We start from the raw sequence: 14,605 nt of genomic DNA on the forward strand, positions 1-14,605 counted from the left end.
CTAGTGTGGAGGTACTCCTGTTAGTTAACCATTCACCTCTTGATGGCATTTGGGTTGTGCTTATCTATTTAAACAGAAGTATTTGGGAGAGGGCTTTTGGGGTCCTAATACCACAGAATCAGGAAGTGCCCCAGTCTCTCTCTATGGTTCTCTTCTTGGTTTTCGGCATGGATCCTTCCAGAAGCAGTAAGGCCCAAATTATTTAGAGTGATGGAATATGGTGGAGAGAGCAGAATGAAGCGCAGAGAGCTGGCTAGCCAGGCTATATGTCTCCTTTCAAAATGGGGCTCAGGATGGGGCTTGGGCTGAGGCTCTGTGTGCCCTGAGACCTGCATTCATGTATCTGCATTTCTCTTACAAGAACTGATGGGAGAAGGTACCTTTTCTGCAGAGCCAGTGATCAAAGGGGATGTAACACAAGCAGCTTGGCCAGCTTGGTCCCGCCAACCCTTTTAGGGAAGATCAGTACCTGAACCCTTATTCTAGGACAAGAAGCAGAGGGAATCTTTTCCTTGGTCTTACTGATTGATTTTCATTTTGAAAAGTGTTCCACCCTGCCTCTTTTTTTTTTTATTATTATTAAATGCTCCAGGATTGTCTAACTGGTCATGTGACAGAATTTAAACACCAAAACTATTCTCTGAATATGAGCCACAGGTCTGTATTTCTGGTTTGATGTTGATCATGAAGTGGCCTGAGCTAACAGACCCAGTGATTTGACGTTGCTCTTTCCTTGAAATGCAAGATAAAGAAAAAATGTTTTTTTCTTTATCGTGCAGTTTATAGAACCAGCAGACTAACCCGTCCCCCTCCCTTGTCTTCTGCTATTTAAGCTATTGACCTAAAGAAAGAAAGGGTTTTTAGCCTTGAGATGAAGTTAAAAGCCACTCAGAGAAACTGTTGGATCAGAAGCTTTTAATACCAACAGTTATCAGCGAACGAGTCAGCACATGGCCTTTCTGTTGGAGCTCAATGGAGAATTCAAGTCCCCTGTGGTAAATAAGCAACATGCCGAGTCTACCAGGAAGGGAAACACAAACATATTCCTCTGGCCCAGACTTTAGGAGATGGTTTTCTTAGCACAAGCAGCATGACTTCTTTGCTTGGCAAACTCCTTGTCATCTTTTAACACTGGAATGTCATGCTTGAGTGAGGTAACCCTGCTCCTTCCCTGGCCAGTTCTGGGTTCCCTCTCTTCTGGTCTCTTTTACAATTGACCCTGTTATCATGCAAAACCCTTAAGATCAGTGCCTTCAAGTACAAATGCTTTTCACTGGGGAGTTTGGTTCTAAAGCAGCCAGTGAGACCAATGTTATATGGAGGTGGAATAATACTCAAGAACTTTCCCTTAGTTGCCTAGAAGGGAAGCAGTGCATTCCAGGATCAGGCAGTATAAGCAGTGCTTACCTCTGAACCCTGGGATCATGCTTAGCATGGTAATAGTGAGATCTGTGCACAGGAGAGGGCATGTGAGGACTGAAAGTCAATGTGAGGATGGGAAGTTTATGTCTCCCTTCTCAAGCACATACTCAGGATATGCATTTGCTAAGTGAAATTGTGGACAAACCATTCACACTCCTTAAATGATATATATTGAACCCATTCATTTGCTTCTCTTTGTGTTCTTAGCTCCCAGTTTAAGGTTGGACACTTGGTAGCCTTTGGTAAATATTGGCTAAATGAATCAATGAATGATCAAACAGAGGGACGTGAAATTTGCTAATACAGTATAGATTTGGGGGCTTCCACCCTCCACACCCACCCCACCCCCACTATGTATGACTTCTTTTTTTTTCCTTGAGATGGAGTTTCACTCTGTCGCCCAGGCCAGAGTACAGTGGCATGATCTCGGCTCACTGCAACCTCCACTTCCCGGGTTCAAGCGATTATCTTGCCTCAGCCTCCTGAGTAACTGGGACCACAGGCGTGTGCACCACCATGACCAGCTAATTTTTTTTTTGTATTTTTAGTAGAGACAGGGTTTCACCATGTTGGCCAGGCTGGTCTCGAACTCCTGACCTCAGGTGATCTGCCCATCTCGGCCTCCCAAAGTGCTGGGATTGTAGGTGTGAACCACCGCGACTGGCCATGACTTCTTAATCCCACTCTGATTTTACTGAATATGTGCAATAAGTATAACCTCATCAAGTTTTCCTTGCAATTAGGCAACACCTGGTGTCCCAAAGGGATGTAATATCACCTTGTTCTTTAAGAAGGTGGTTGGGTTGCTCTATTAATGCCCAGTGAGTAAGCAAATGGCAGATGGGACAGCAGCCACCGTGCAAGCCAGGCAGGCGCCATCCACTGTAAACAGAGAGGAGAATGGTGAGGACTTGGGAAGGAGCCATGTGCTCCAGCCATTCAGATTCCAGTCCTCTCTGTCAGCTCCTCTTAATCTCCAGGTTACTCAGATGCTTTGAGGCTGGTTGATAACAAAGTATCCCTGCTTCCCCCCCCTTTTTTTTTTATAGCTGGTAGTAAATGGTCTGGGTTTCACTTATATCAGGTGCCCGGGAGTCTTCCTGTGTGAAATTCGCTTGTTTGGAGACTGAAGAGAGAAACTTGGTACTGGGACCCTAGAATCCCCTCTTTCTGGTTTGCTTTTTCACTCCATCAGCTGAGGTACCACAGGGGATGCCAGAGACCTGAGGCTTCTTGGTGGAAGCAGTCCCAGTTTGGGATCAGAACATCTAATCCCTGACTGGTTCTCTTGCTCTGAGGCTGGGGCTCCCCTGAGGGATGTGCCTTGCTTTGGCTCGCTGGGGCACTTAACCCTTTGCATTTTCTTACATGCAGTAGTCTTCCATAGGGATTTCCACCTCTCAGTTATTTGTAATTATTTTATGCCATTATATACCCTAAAAGTGGCTGTGGGTTCTAAATTCCAAGTTGTGATTTACAACAATAGTTACTAAGGCAATGCATTTATACGTTGTTCATACACTCATAATTATTTCATGTGTTTCACTGGGTTGTGCATAGAAATTTTGGTTCCAAGTATTTTTTGAAGCAGAACTGTGTTTGTAATATCCTACTTACCAATGGTAGTGTAGCATCCCAATAGTATATCACAGTTGCTACAGTCACTTCTGTGGGTCCACACCCCGTGCCAGGCACCGTGTTACATGCATTTCTTCTGTTGTCTGCTTCATCCTCACACTGAGACACTTGCAGAAACATCTCACAGAGCAGGCAACTGAAGGGACCCAGTTTCAGACAAAGGTCTGGCCTGATTGGAAAGCTTCATCACCATAGCATCATACATACAGTCACATTAATGAACAAAATAATGATAAAAATAGTGATCATATCTAACAGTGTTCTAAGGTTTTCCTATGGATTAACCTTTTGGATCCTTACAAAACCTTGTGAGATACGTACAAGTATTATCTTCGTTTTATAAAGAGGATTCTGAGGTCCTGAGAGTTGGAGAAATTTTCTCCCTGTCACATAGCCTGAAAGTGGCAACACTGGACATCAAAAATGAGCATTCTTCTGGGTGCAGTGGCTTATGCCTGTAATCCCAGCACTTTGGGAGGTTGAGGTGGGTGGATCACCTGAGGTTGAGAGTTCGAGACCAGCCTGGCCAACATGGTGAAACACCGTCTCTACTAAAAAAAATACAAAAATTAGCCAGTTGTGGTGGGTATTCCCAGCTACATGGGAGTCTGAGGCAGGAGAAGCACTTGAACCTGGGAGGTAGGCATTTGCAGTGAGCCGAGATTGCATAACTGTACTCCAGCCTAGGCAACAGAGTGAGATTCTGTCTCAAAAAAAAAAAAAAAAAAAGGTGTGGGGGGGCATTCTGACTTCAGAGCCTTTTTTCTATTAAATTGTTTTAAAATAAAACTTATTGATTTATTCAGCACAGATTATGTAAATCACTATAATCAGAAATTATTATGAAATGTCTATTTTCTAGTATTAAATGAGGCTTAAGTGATTTTTCACAATCTGCATTTTCTAGAAAGCTTTGATAATTAGATTTCAGTTCTAATTGTGACATTTTTTTTTTACATCGTTGGAATTATTTGTTTGGATTAAGCATGTTTTTGTATGCTTACTCTATGCCAGGCCCCGTGCTGCATATTTTCATATATTATCTCGTTTCACTTTTTTTTTTAAAGCCGATTCTTTTAGACCTGAGGCAACTGAGCGTCATGGAAACTAGTCAGTGTCTATCCTAAAAACAGCTGGACCCCTGCTGGCGAGCTCACTGTATGTGTGATGTATTCCAGGAGCATGGGGTCTGATTCCCTTCCTCAGTGAATCAGGAAAGCTTTCTGGGGAAAGGAGTTATGTGGATTCTCCAATTTTTGCTCCTTTAGAAGTAAAAAGCCTTTCCATCCCATATAGGGACACAGAAAGGAGGTGATGGGGGTGGTGCTGAGCCTGCTCCCCTGCTCTGCATCACCTGGAAGGAGGGTGCAGAAGGAGCAGGGGTCTTTGTCTCCCTCTTTGCTCCCTTTGGCATCACTCTCCAGGCCCAGTAATGAAACCCCACCCCTGGCTGGGCCTTTTCTCACCATCTTCCTTCTCCAGGGCTACCTCCTGAGGGCTCACTCCTTAAAGGCAGGATGCAGTGGCTTCTCCTTGAGTGAGCTCAGAGGTCAGGAGCTCCCTAAGCTCCTGTATCAAGAGACAGAGGACATCTGAAGCCAGAATGCCCTTCCCAAAGCTGCGGTAGCACCTGTGTCTCAGGAAGAAGCCGGGCAGATGCCTCTTTGTTCCAGCAGCCAAACTTCAGCATGTCACAAATCATATATTACAGGAAAAGGGAACCCTTTGCTGCTGGGCAGCTTGGCCCAAGATCCTCACAGTCTTTTAGGGATGCTTAGAATTGGCCCTTGGTTGGTTTGTAGCATTTATACAATATCATCCCTTGAACTGATGACCCTTGAACAAGTGCATCGTTCTCTATCCTTGATTTCATTCACAGTGGACAGTTTTAGGTAGATCCCTGCTGTGAGCAGACACATACATGCGGTCTGACAGTTCAGATCCCTTCACCCTCCCCTCCCCTATTTTTGTGGCTGCTAACAAATGGGTTGGACCTTTCTCTAAAGGCCTCTCTGGGCAGGTGATATTTGAGTAGATTTGAAATAAGTGTGGGATCGAATTGTACAGCTATTTGGAGCAAGAATGTTTCAGGCAGAGGGACTAGGATGTGCAAAGGCTCTGGGGTTGAAACATGCTTGATGTAGTCGGGGAATGGAAAGACCAGTGTGTCTCTAGCAGAGAGGGCGAGAGGGAAGCAGGGGAAGTTGAAAGAAGAGAGGTGGGTGGAAGACCAGACCTGGCAGGACCCTGTGAGCCACAGGGAAGCAGAGTTGGTCCCTTTTAAGTATTGGGGCTGGCAAATCTGACTAGTACATTTCCCCAGTACTCTTGCTCATCTCTGCATTTTTGCCTTTGATTGTTCCCTTTCTTCGGTGTGTCCTGCGCTTCCCCTTGGTCTCCCTTAATTGTGCAATGGAAAGTAGTAGCAGAGCACAAAAATCCCACGTTGAAAGCTTGCTTAGAGGACTGTATCTTTTTCTTACCAGCTAACTCTTACTAACTGGAAATTGACATCAGCGCTTGTCTCCCATGCTTCTCTTTTAATTGAGATTTCCCTCAAGTCCTCCTCTTAGGCAAGATGTGCCTCATATGAGCCCCTGGCCCACTGCACCTGCTTTGGGCTGAGTGGCTCCTGTTTGTCTCCACATCAGCGTGAGTTGTGTGAGTTCCTCAGCAGTGCTGCATGCCTAGAAGGCCCCAGTGAGCATTGACTTGGACCTGGTGATTTTCCTCTTTATGCTTTGCCCTTCCGAAGAGAGATGGAAAATCCAGCCTCAGTATCAGTGTTGTTTCTACGGTGTGACCATATTGATGTGCTTACTGACTCCTAGGTCACCTACTGGCACACAGCACAGATGCATCCAATGTCCTTATCTTTGAGGCTTTGCTTTCAAGACTTCACACTAACTACATCAATCTGAATAATCGAGCTTAACTCCAGACAAGAATTCAGGGGTACAATATGATGGCCCTCTGTTGATTCTCTTTAAAAGTCGTGAATATGAGTCATCATGGGTATTTAATGAGCTCTGCAAGATGGCAGTTGCTGACAAGTGCCTTATATATTCTGTTTCTAGTCTTGCAATTTGTGTATTATCATTCAGAACCCCAGGCTCAGGAGGTGAAAGAATTCCACTTACAGCTGAAGTTGCATTTGAGTGGGAGAGGGAGCAGGAGTTTATTCTCCCCTCTTTGTTTCTGCGTGTGTCTTTATATTGGCCAAGCACATTTCCAGTGGGAAATCCTTAGTGGCTTTTATGGTGTTTTGTGAGAGGGTACAGGGGACTGACGTGTGAATGCCAGGTGTCATTATCACTGTCAAGTGTCTAATTCAGTGCTGGGCCATGGACAGGTTTAGAAGTGCCTTAGAATTCAGAGTTAATCCAGAGCGGGCCACAGGTTAATGACATTTTGCTTTATTCTTCAGTGCTTTCCTTTTCTCTTTAGAATATTGTCATCCCTTTTACCCCTTCTTCCTTCCTCAGCCATTTTCCCCAGAGGGCAGAATGGCTTGAGCTATTTCCTGCCTGAGTTTTGCAGTCAAGACCCCTGCCAGCCCAATTCCTGCAACAATGACCCTAAGGCACTGATTACAGGCCCCTCTTTGCCTGCCTGCCTGAGAACATTGCAGCCGCTAACCCTGCACCCTTGAGGCACGCTCTCCATTCAGTGACATGGTACTGCCTGTGTGCACAGGAGCCCTGCAGCAGCTGATCCAAACAATGCTCATTTTCATTGTGGCATCTTGGCATGGCCTGGCAGCTTTGGCCTTTTAGAACCCAGCTGGTGCCAGGGTTGCTGGCCTGCCCTGCAGAGGTGATTGGCCACTTCATAGTAATAAACAGATTTCAATCCTGGGAAGTTCTGAGGCCTGCTGTTCTATCCCTGTCTTTTGTGTCTTTTTGATAAAAGATGTTCGAGGTAGCCACATGGTTTAATAAAACCAGGCTGGATGCAGCTACCTAGGTTTAAAATATCATTCTGCTAGGCTAGCTGTGTGTCCTTGGACAAGTTACTTGACCTCTCTGAACCTCTCCTTCTGTTTCTCCAAGTTGAACTTGGTAATACCTACACTACAGTTTGTACCAGGATTTAATAAGATAATGTTTGTGAAAAGCACCTTGTTCACGTCTTATACACTGTATGTGCTGAGTAGATAATTAGTTTTCTCAGGCAGAGTCCCAAACAGAAGGAAAATCCAAATAAACCCCATGATGTGCTGCATTGTTCTATGTAGTGATCTGTGTTTGGCAGATTTGAGATTATTTTAAACCAAAGTAAAAGAGCTTTAATTATGCTCTTGTTTGTGGTTTTGTTGGTTGCATTATTAACCGATTTTCGGAATACTCCCCGCGCTCTCACTGTTTGATAGTGAAGGGCTGGCGGGGAGTCAGGAGCTGGAAGTCAATACTTTCTTTGCAGAACTTCCAGCTCCCTCTATCTCAGAGATGGGATTGGCAGTGTCATCTGGATGGGGTGTGGGTTCAGAGACTGGCCTGTCAAATCAAGGTGGGCTGCCGGCTCTCTTATTACATCCTGAGCATGTGTGTCTTGGGCCTTTATAGATATATTTGCTGTTGCCCTTTGCTCTTCATTCACTTAATTTCAGTCGTGCACATCCAGTTACACAAATGACGTATGCATAGCTATTTGATTTTAACAAGCAATTGGCTAAAGTGTTTAGTGTGACTCTGGAATTAAACTCCTTGGATGCCAGTCCCTTATACCAGGTTCAGAATAGTCTTAGGCATATGAAACCTCAATTTTTTTTTTCTACAAAATGGGTTAGTGATAGCACTTATCTCATAGGAAATTAGAAGGATTAACCTGTAAAAGTGCTCAATATACTATCTGCTATGTAATAAATCCTTAATAAAAATTACTTGTATTAATATTAGCAATAGCTGGCTGGGTACAGTGGCTCATGCCTGTAATCTTAGTGCTTTGGAAGACAGAGATGGAAAGATCATTTGAGGCCAGTAGTTCGAGACCAGCTTGGGCAACATAGTGAGACCCCCATCTCTATAAAACAAAAGAAAACAAAGCAAAAAAAAAAAAAAAAAAAAAAAAAAACACCAATTAGCTGGGCACTGTGGCACACACCTGTAGCTCTAGCTGCTCAGGAGGCTGGGGTGGGCGGATCGCTTGAACCCAGGGGCACAAGGTTTCTGTGAGCTATGATCGTGCCACTGCACTCCAGCCTGGGTGACAGAGTGAGACTGTCTCTAAAAAAACAAAAACCTACAATTATTACTAGCTAACATATAGCTAACATTTGTGTACTTGTTATTACAGAATAAATATATTCCAGCTAAGTGGATGTCGGTGGTTTTCTGCACAGTGAACTCTTATCATTCCTTGACTGGTGTGGTAACACTGGAGATGCATGCTCCTTAGGTGAATGTAAGTTCTAAATTGTTGCCAGGAAAGGACTGTGGGTGGCCCTGCTGGACCTGGAGTGCATTTGCAACACTTTATGGGCTTCATAGCACCTGTACGCCCCTGCTATCTCCCCCAAGGCTGTTACTCATCGCTCAGCACTTATCCTAGCCCTTCAATTTCCCTGGGTCTCTGGTCCAGAGCTCACACTGCCTTTCCTTACATCCCAGGGGTATCTTGACCTTTGGTAATGGGCATTAAGATGTGTACATTAGTCTGAGGCTCCATGCCTTATAAAACACTGTGCTGGGGCCGGGCGCGGTGGTTCAAGCCTGTAATCCCAGCACTTTGGGAGGCCGAGACGGGCGGATCACGAGGTCAGGAGATCGAGACCATCCTGGCTAACACGGTGAAACCCCGTCTCTACTGAAAATACAAAAAACTAGCCGGGAGAGGTGGCGGGCGCCTGTAGTCCCAGCTACTCAGGAGGCTGAGGCAGGAGAATGACGTAAACCCGGGAGGCGGAGCTTGCGGTGAGCTGAGAGCTGGCCACTGCACTCCAGCCTGGGTGACAGAGCGAGACTCTGTCTCAAAAAAAAAAAACCAAAAAAAAAACCACTGTGCTGGCTTGTTCTGTGAATTGACTTATCTGGAAGCTCTGTAAGGTAGGCTCATTTCAAATGCAATTGCTGTTCGCTTAGTGTCATATATAGCATAATTATTGCACCTAGAATCTGCTTGTATTGTCTGCATAACTGTAGGGTGGATCTGGTCTTGCTCTCATATAAGAAAAGAGACAGACCTTGTTCTCTACATGTTCCTTTAGGCAGTTTGCCCAGGCAAATCAAGCAGGCCATTAAGGTGAAAGTATGATAGTTGAATTTTGCTCTTTTTCCATAGGTTGTTTGAATGATTTCATTTTGCATCATTCAGAACTGTTGTCATTCTATGATGTCTAGTTCATAAATACCATTTGCCCTGGGCAATTTTCTGTTACATTTAAGACTAACCTACTTTAAGGGAAAGATAGTCTTTCCTAGTCTAGTTTGCATATCCTAGACTGAGTTATGCAGTCTGGGAAGCTTGCAGCATTAATTTCTTGATAGAAACAAAATTTGTTTACATGCCCAATATTCTACATATATTTGTGTATTTTACTCATTTATGACTATAAATGTGCAGGCATATCAGCATGTATATTGTATAAATATGTACACATTTAACATGTGGAATATAGTAGGACTGAGGTTGCTTTGCCTTGTGTGCACTCAGTAGTCATTTCTCCCCAGTGTTTTATTATTGAAAAATTTAGGCATAAAAGTTGAATTATACAGTTAATAGCCATACACCTGCTGTCATGATTCTGCAATTAACATTTTGCTGTATTTGCTGTATAATTGTTCATGTCTCCATCACCATACTCATCCATTTTCATCTTCTTGCTGTGGTGGTGGTTGTATTTTTAAGTAAGTTGCCTGGTCCTTAATCGTGACTATGTGCTCAGCTTGCAAGAAACATGTATTATATCCTGAACCTTTCCTGAACCTCTCTCTTGCAGAGACCTTGATACCTACTCATGATTGCCAGAGCCCTCCCAGTGGCCTCACCCAGAGCTCTATCCCCTATGCCTGGCATCTACAATTCTGATTCTTACTGTGCATTTCAAAGCAAGGATGTTCAAGATGTTGTATCTATCATTTTACTTCCTCAGATGAAGAGACTTAACTGGGATTCTGAGAAAATGCTTTCTGGTCCCCATCCCTTAGCACAAGCCAAATAAAGCCTCTGTGTCTTTTAAGGCTCTGATAAATACCAACTCTTAAAGGCAGGTTGATTTAGCCTCTGGTTATTTTCCCCAGAGTTCTCTGGTCTGGGCAGCCTCCCTCACCTTCCAGCCAACCAGTGCAGGTTGACCTTGGAGGAGAAGGAGCTCTCTGCTTGTCTGACTCACTGGTGCCTCATTACTGCCCTGGCTGGACTGCGAGGCTCAGAAGAAAGGAAGGCATTACTGGGTGGGGACTGCCCATTCATTTTTAATTAAAAGCTTTCTCCTTATGATAATATCACAATAATTGCCATGTAATGTGTGCATTCTGTCAGAAAATAGTTGTGAAAAGTTAAAAACTTGCCCTTCATACAATTGCAGAGTGAACCTGAGTCAAATACTATTTTATTTAACTCATTAATGAGGGAACCAGTGAGTTGGTAAAGCCAGCTCAAAGAAGCTTTTGAGGAACTTGGTATTTATTGGCATTTGGGGAAAAAAATGATAGAAGAGAACCATTATCAGGTTAAGTGTGGGGGAAGTTGTGATGGACCGTTCAGATCAGCCACAGGTCCCATAGCTTCAGGAATATTGCCAGCAGAAAGCACCCAGCTGTCAGCTCCCTTTAGGACTGCCTTGGCTGAAGACAGCCACCTTGTCTGAAGTCAGGCTTTCTTCCAGGGCAGCCTGCACCTGATGTCTGATCCATGAGCAGATAAAAAGATCAATTCTCTTACCACTGATTGAGTCTCTTGAAGGTCACTTATCCTGTATTCAGAACTTCCCATAGGGTCAGCTAAGCCTTCTGTTGCAACTGCATTCCATCCCCAATTCTCACTCTACCCAGACCTGCTTCTTTTCCTGCCTCTTACGTAGGGGTTCTAGGTTAGCCTCTAGAGTACCCCTTTATAGACTTGAGGCCCACTAGTGTTAATTCCAGGGTCAACTTCATGGGAAATTCAATCTCTACAAAATTAGTGAATGTCTTACAGGGTAATGTTTCTTTGACTTTGGGGTTTGTCTTTTCTACTGTACAGCAATCTGTAAGTTAACACGCAGCTTCACTGTGTTCGTGCCCTTAATATATAGTAAATAGTAAAATCAAACCCAGGTATATTCCTCTGCATCAGCATTTGGCAAACTTACCATGTAAAGAGCTGGATAGTAAATATTTCAGGCTTTGCAGGCCATACTGTCTCTGTTGCTCTCTCACAACTCAACTCTGCTGTAGCCGTGATGACTACACAAATGGGCATGGCTGTGTTCCAGTGACACTCTACTTAACACAAACAGGTGGTGAATGGGATTTGGCCTTGGGCCGTAGTATGTGGACCCCTGTCCTAGATAAATAAGTAATCCTGGGTTGATCTATTAAACAATGTTCCAGTATGACATTGAAAGGACAGGCTGCCCCCTCCCCCCAAGCTGTGCCCTTTTGACACTTGTAGAATATGATGTGTTGTCTCCCAACAGCCTACAAAGTGCTGATATTACCACTTTGCAAATGAGGAAACAGGCTCAGGAAAGGTCTCCATGGTCTTTACTACTTAAGAAGATGATGGTTCTTGAATTGAACCTGGTAGATCTAATCCCGAGGCCCACTCTGACCCCACTCTTATCATCCTACTTTCCTCAGTCATGGGATGCGTTGGAGCAGTGTTTTTCATCACTATTTGGAGAAAAGCACTCAACAAACAGAGCTGGCTGCAGATTCATAGAAGAAAGAGGTATCTGAAGAGTCCCTGCCCACGGCCACCCTCTCCTTGCCATGTGCCCTGGAATTGTCCCAGAATAGGCAGATTTACCTGTGAACAAGGCACCTGGAATGGAGGTAGGACTTATCCTCTGGCTCCAGAGGAATTTCCCAGCCTGGATAGTATTTTCCTGACCTGCATTTGTGATGTGAGTAGGAGGTAAGAACAGCTTATTCCATAAAGGCATCCTGGCATGGAGTGGAGCTCTTATCTCAGCTGTGCCACACACTGACTGTGTCAAGCAAGCCCCTTGGTCAGCCTGAGACTCTGTTATCAGAGCTAAGAAATGTGGAGAATCTTCTGTCTTACTCAGCTGTCTTTATAAATGTTCTTTAACACAGGGCCTAGATTCCAGTACTGACTCCGTATCTCACCAGCTGCGTGACTACTCCCCAGTAAGTTTCTGAAATCTCTCTGTGCTGAAATTTTCTTGTATGTAAAATGGGGGTAATAATAGTATTCCTTTAATATAGCTAATATAACAATAAAATGAGTAAATATATGTTAAGCTGTTAGAACAATAACCTGGTGCATAGCAGGTGCTATGAAAGTGTTTTGTTACTGTTATTTTTAGCACTTAGTATGATACTTGGCTAGTAATAGGTGCTGAATAAGTATTATTCAATGCATAAATGAGCCACATAACAAATAAGCATTAGAATAATTTATAGAACTCAAATAGAGCTTTCTGCATTATGGGAAGATGCCTTATCTCTGCCCTTCTGCAAGGTAAACACTAACTAGCCACATGCAGCTGATGAACACTTGACATGTGGGTAGTATGATTAAAGAACTGCATTTTACATTTTATTTCATTTTAATTAATTTAAACTTATATAGCTACATGTGGCCAGTGGCTGTCCTGTTGGATAGCCCTGTTCCAGAGGGCTCAGAGGTTGGGATTTATTTGGTCTGTGTCATAGTTGGTTTGGACTGCTATAACAAGATACCATAAACTGGGTGGCTTAGAAACAACAAACATTTATTTCTCATAGTTATGAAGGTTGGAAAGTCCAAGATCAAAGTACTGACCTATCTGGTATCTGGTAAGGGCCTGCTTTCTGGTTCATACATGGCACCTTCTCATTGTGTTCTCACCAGGCCAAAGAGCAAGGCAACTCTTTGGGGCCTCTGTTATAAGGGCACTAATCCCATTCATGAGGGCCCCACCCTCACAACTTAATCACCTCCCAAAGGCTTCACCTCCTAATACTATCACACTGGTGATTAGGTTTCAATATATAAACATTTTTAAAAGGACACAAACATTCAGACCATACAGTCTATTATCAGCATTTCTCAAACATCTGTGGGTGGTTAACATGTAGCCAGAATTGAGAACAGGCCTAGAACTTTTAGGCCAGTACTTTTTCATCTATTTATCCATCTGTCCATCTATTCGACAAATGTTTGTTAAGTTCCTGTTATACATCAGTTACTCTTCTAGGAACTAGCAATCAGCAAAGATAAAGGCTTGGCTTTCAAAGAACTTGTATGTAGGTAGGGAGCAGATGATTGAAAAGCACACAGTGAACAGGACACTTCTGGACAAGGTACTTGAATGCCAGGAGGACCAAAAGAGGGTGTTGCCATAGTGACTGGCTTGGAAGCGAAGGTGGTGCTGATCAAAGGAAGTCTTTCTTAGGAGGGGACGTTTGAGCTAAGACCTGCTTGAGGAGAAATCAGCCTTGTCATGATCTGGGATAAGAGTGTTCCAGGCAGATGCAGTAGCACATTATCTCAAGTTGAGGATGGGTTTGATCTGTTTGCAGAACAGCAAGGCACCTGGTGTGGTTTGAATGGTAAACATATGGGATGGTGGTAGGAAACGAGGTTGGAGAGGAGGGCAGGGGTGGGGGATTTTATAGCATCTTATAGGTGAGGGTCCGGAATTAGGATTTTATTCCAGGCCCATGGGGAGCCATTGGAAAATACTGAGTAACTTGCCGTGATGTGACTTTTGTACTCAAAATATCTAATTGCCGTATAGTGCACATGGACAATGGGGGAAGGCATGGCAGACGTGGTGGTATCTCAGGTGAGGGGACAACGGTCACCAGGTCATAGATGGTGGCAGTGGAGACAGAGGAGTGGACAGATTGGAATCTGCCAAGGTAGGGACAACTGATGGGTGGATTAGATGTGTGAAGGGAGCAGAGCCAATGGAGGAGGGTCCCAGCACTGTGTTGCCGTGGAGTGGACAGTGGGGCTGAAGACCCCTGTAGCCTGAGGCAGCGTTTTGACTTGAATGTTCATATGTACCACTGGGGATCTTGGTAAAATGTAGAATTTGACTTTGTGGGTCTGGGGCAGGGTCTGAGATTTTTGAATTTCTAAAAGACTCTCTGGTGATGGCAGCTACACCTGCTGGAGCCCCACTTGACCTAACAAGGACTTACTCACCCTCACCCTGCATATGCTTCTGCCACACAGAGGCACAGAACAGTGAACCCCCAGAGGGACGGGGAGTGCATAGAAGCAGGTTGTAGCTCGCCTGCAAGAACTCTCAAGAATCAAGCTTGACTCTGTTGTTCCTCATCCATACCTGCATCCTGGACTTGTGGCTGTGAGTCTGCAGAGACTCAAGGCATTTGCTTTGTGAGGACACAGAAGTCCCTGCTTTTTTGTTTGTCCTTTGGGAACAGAG

At 44.2% G+C, this 14,605-nt stretch overlaps 1 protein-coding gene across 7 annotated transcripts in view; it reads left to right on the forward strand.

Annotated features, from left to right (window-relative positions):
- The window catches only part of SLCO3A1 (solute carrier organic anion transporter family member 3A1), a 319,916-nt gene that overhangs the window by 27,127 nt on the left and 278,184 nt on the right, over positions 1 to 14,605 (forward strand). For 2 of the 7 annotated variants that reach the window (XM_017891365.1, XM_017891364.1), the window contains 3 exons: positions 8,356 to 8,463; positions 11,841 to 12,035; positions 12,300 to 12,353. The exons of 3 other annotated variants lie outside the window; for them this stretch is intronic. In XM_017891365.1, coding sequence (XP_017746854.1) covers positions 12,030 to 12,035; positions 12,300 to 12,353 — 60 coding nt within the window. In that variant the 5' untranslated portion in view covers positions 8,356 to 8,463; positions 11,841 to 12,029. Of the gene's footprint in view, positions 1 to 8,355; positions 8,464 to 11,840; positions 12,036 to 12,299; positions 12,354 to 14,605 lie in introns of those variants that run through there. 2 more of the 7 variants (XM_017891366.1, XM_017891360.1) reach the window with 2 other exon arrangements.

Source organism: Rhinopithecus bieti, unplaced genomic scaffold (genome assembly GCF_001698545.2).
Source record: "Rhinopithecus bieti isolate Rb0 unplaced genomic scaffold, ASM169854v2 scaffold_20798, whole genome shotgun sequence".
NCBI classification, from domain to species: Eukaryota; Metazoa; Chordata; class Mammalia; order Primates; family Cercopithecidae; genus Rhinopithecus; species Rhinopithecus bieti.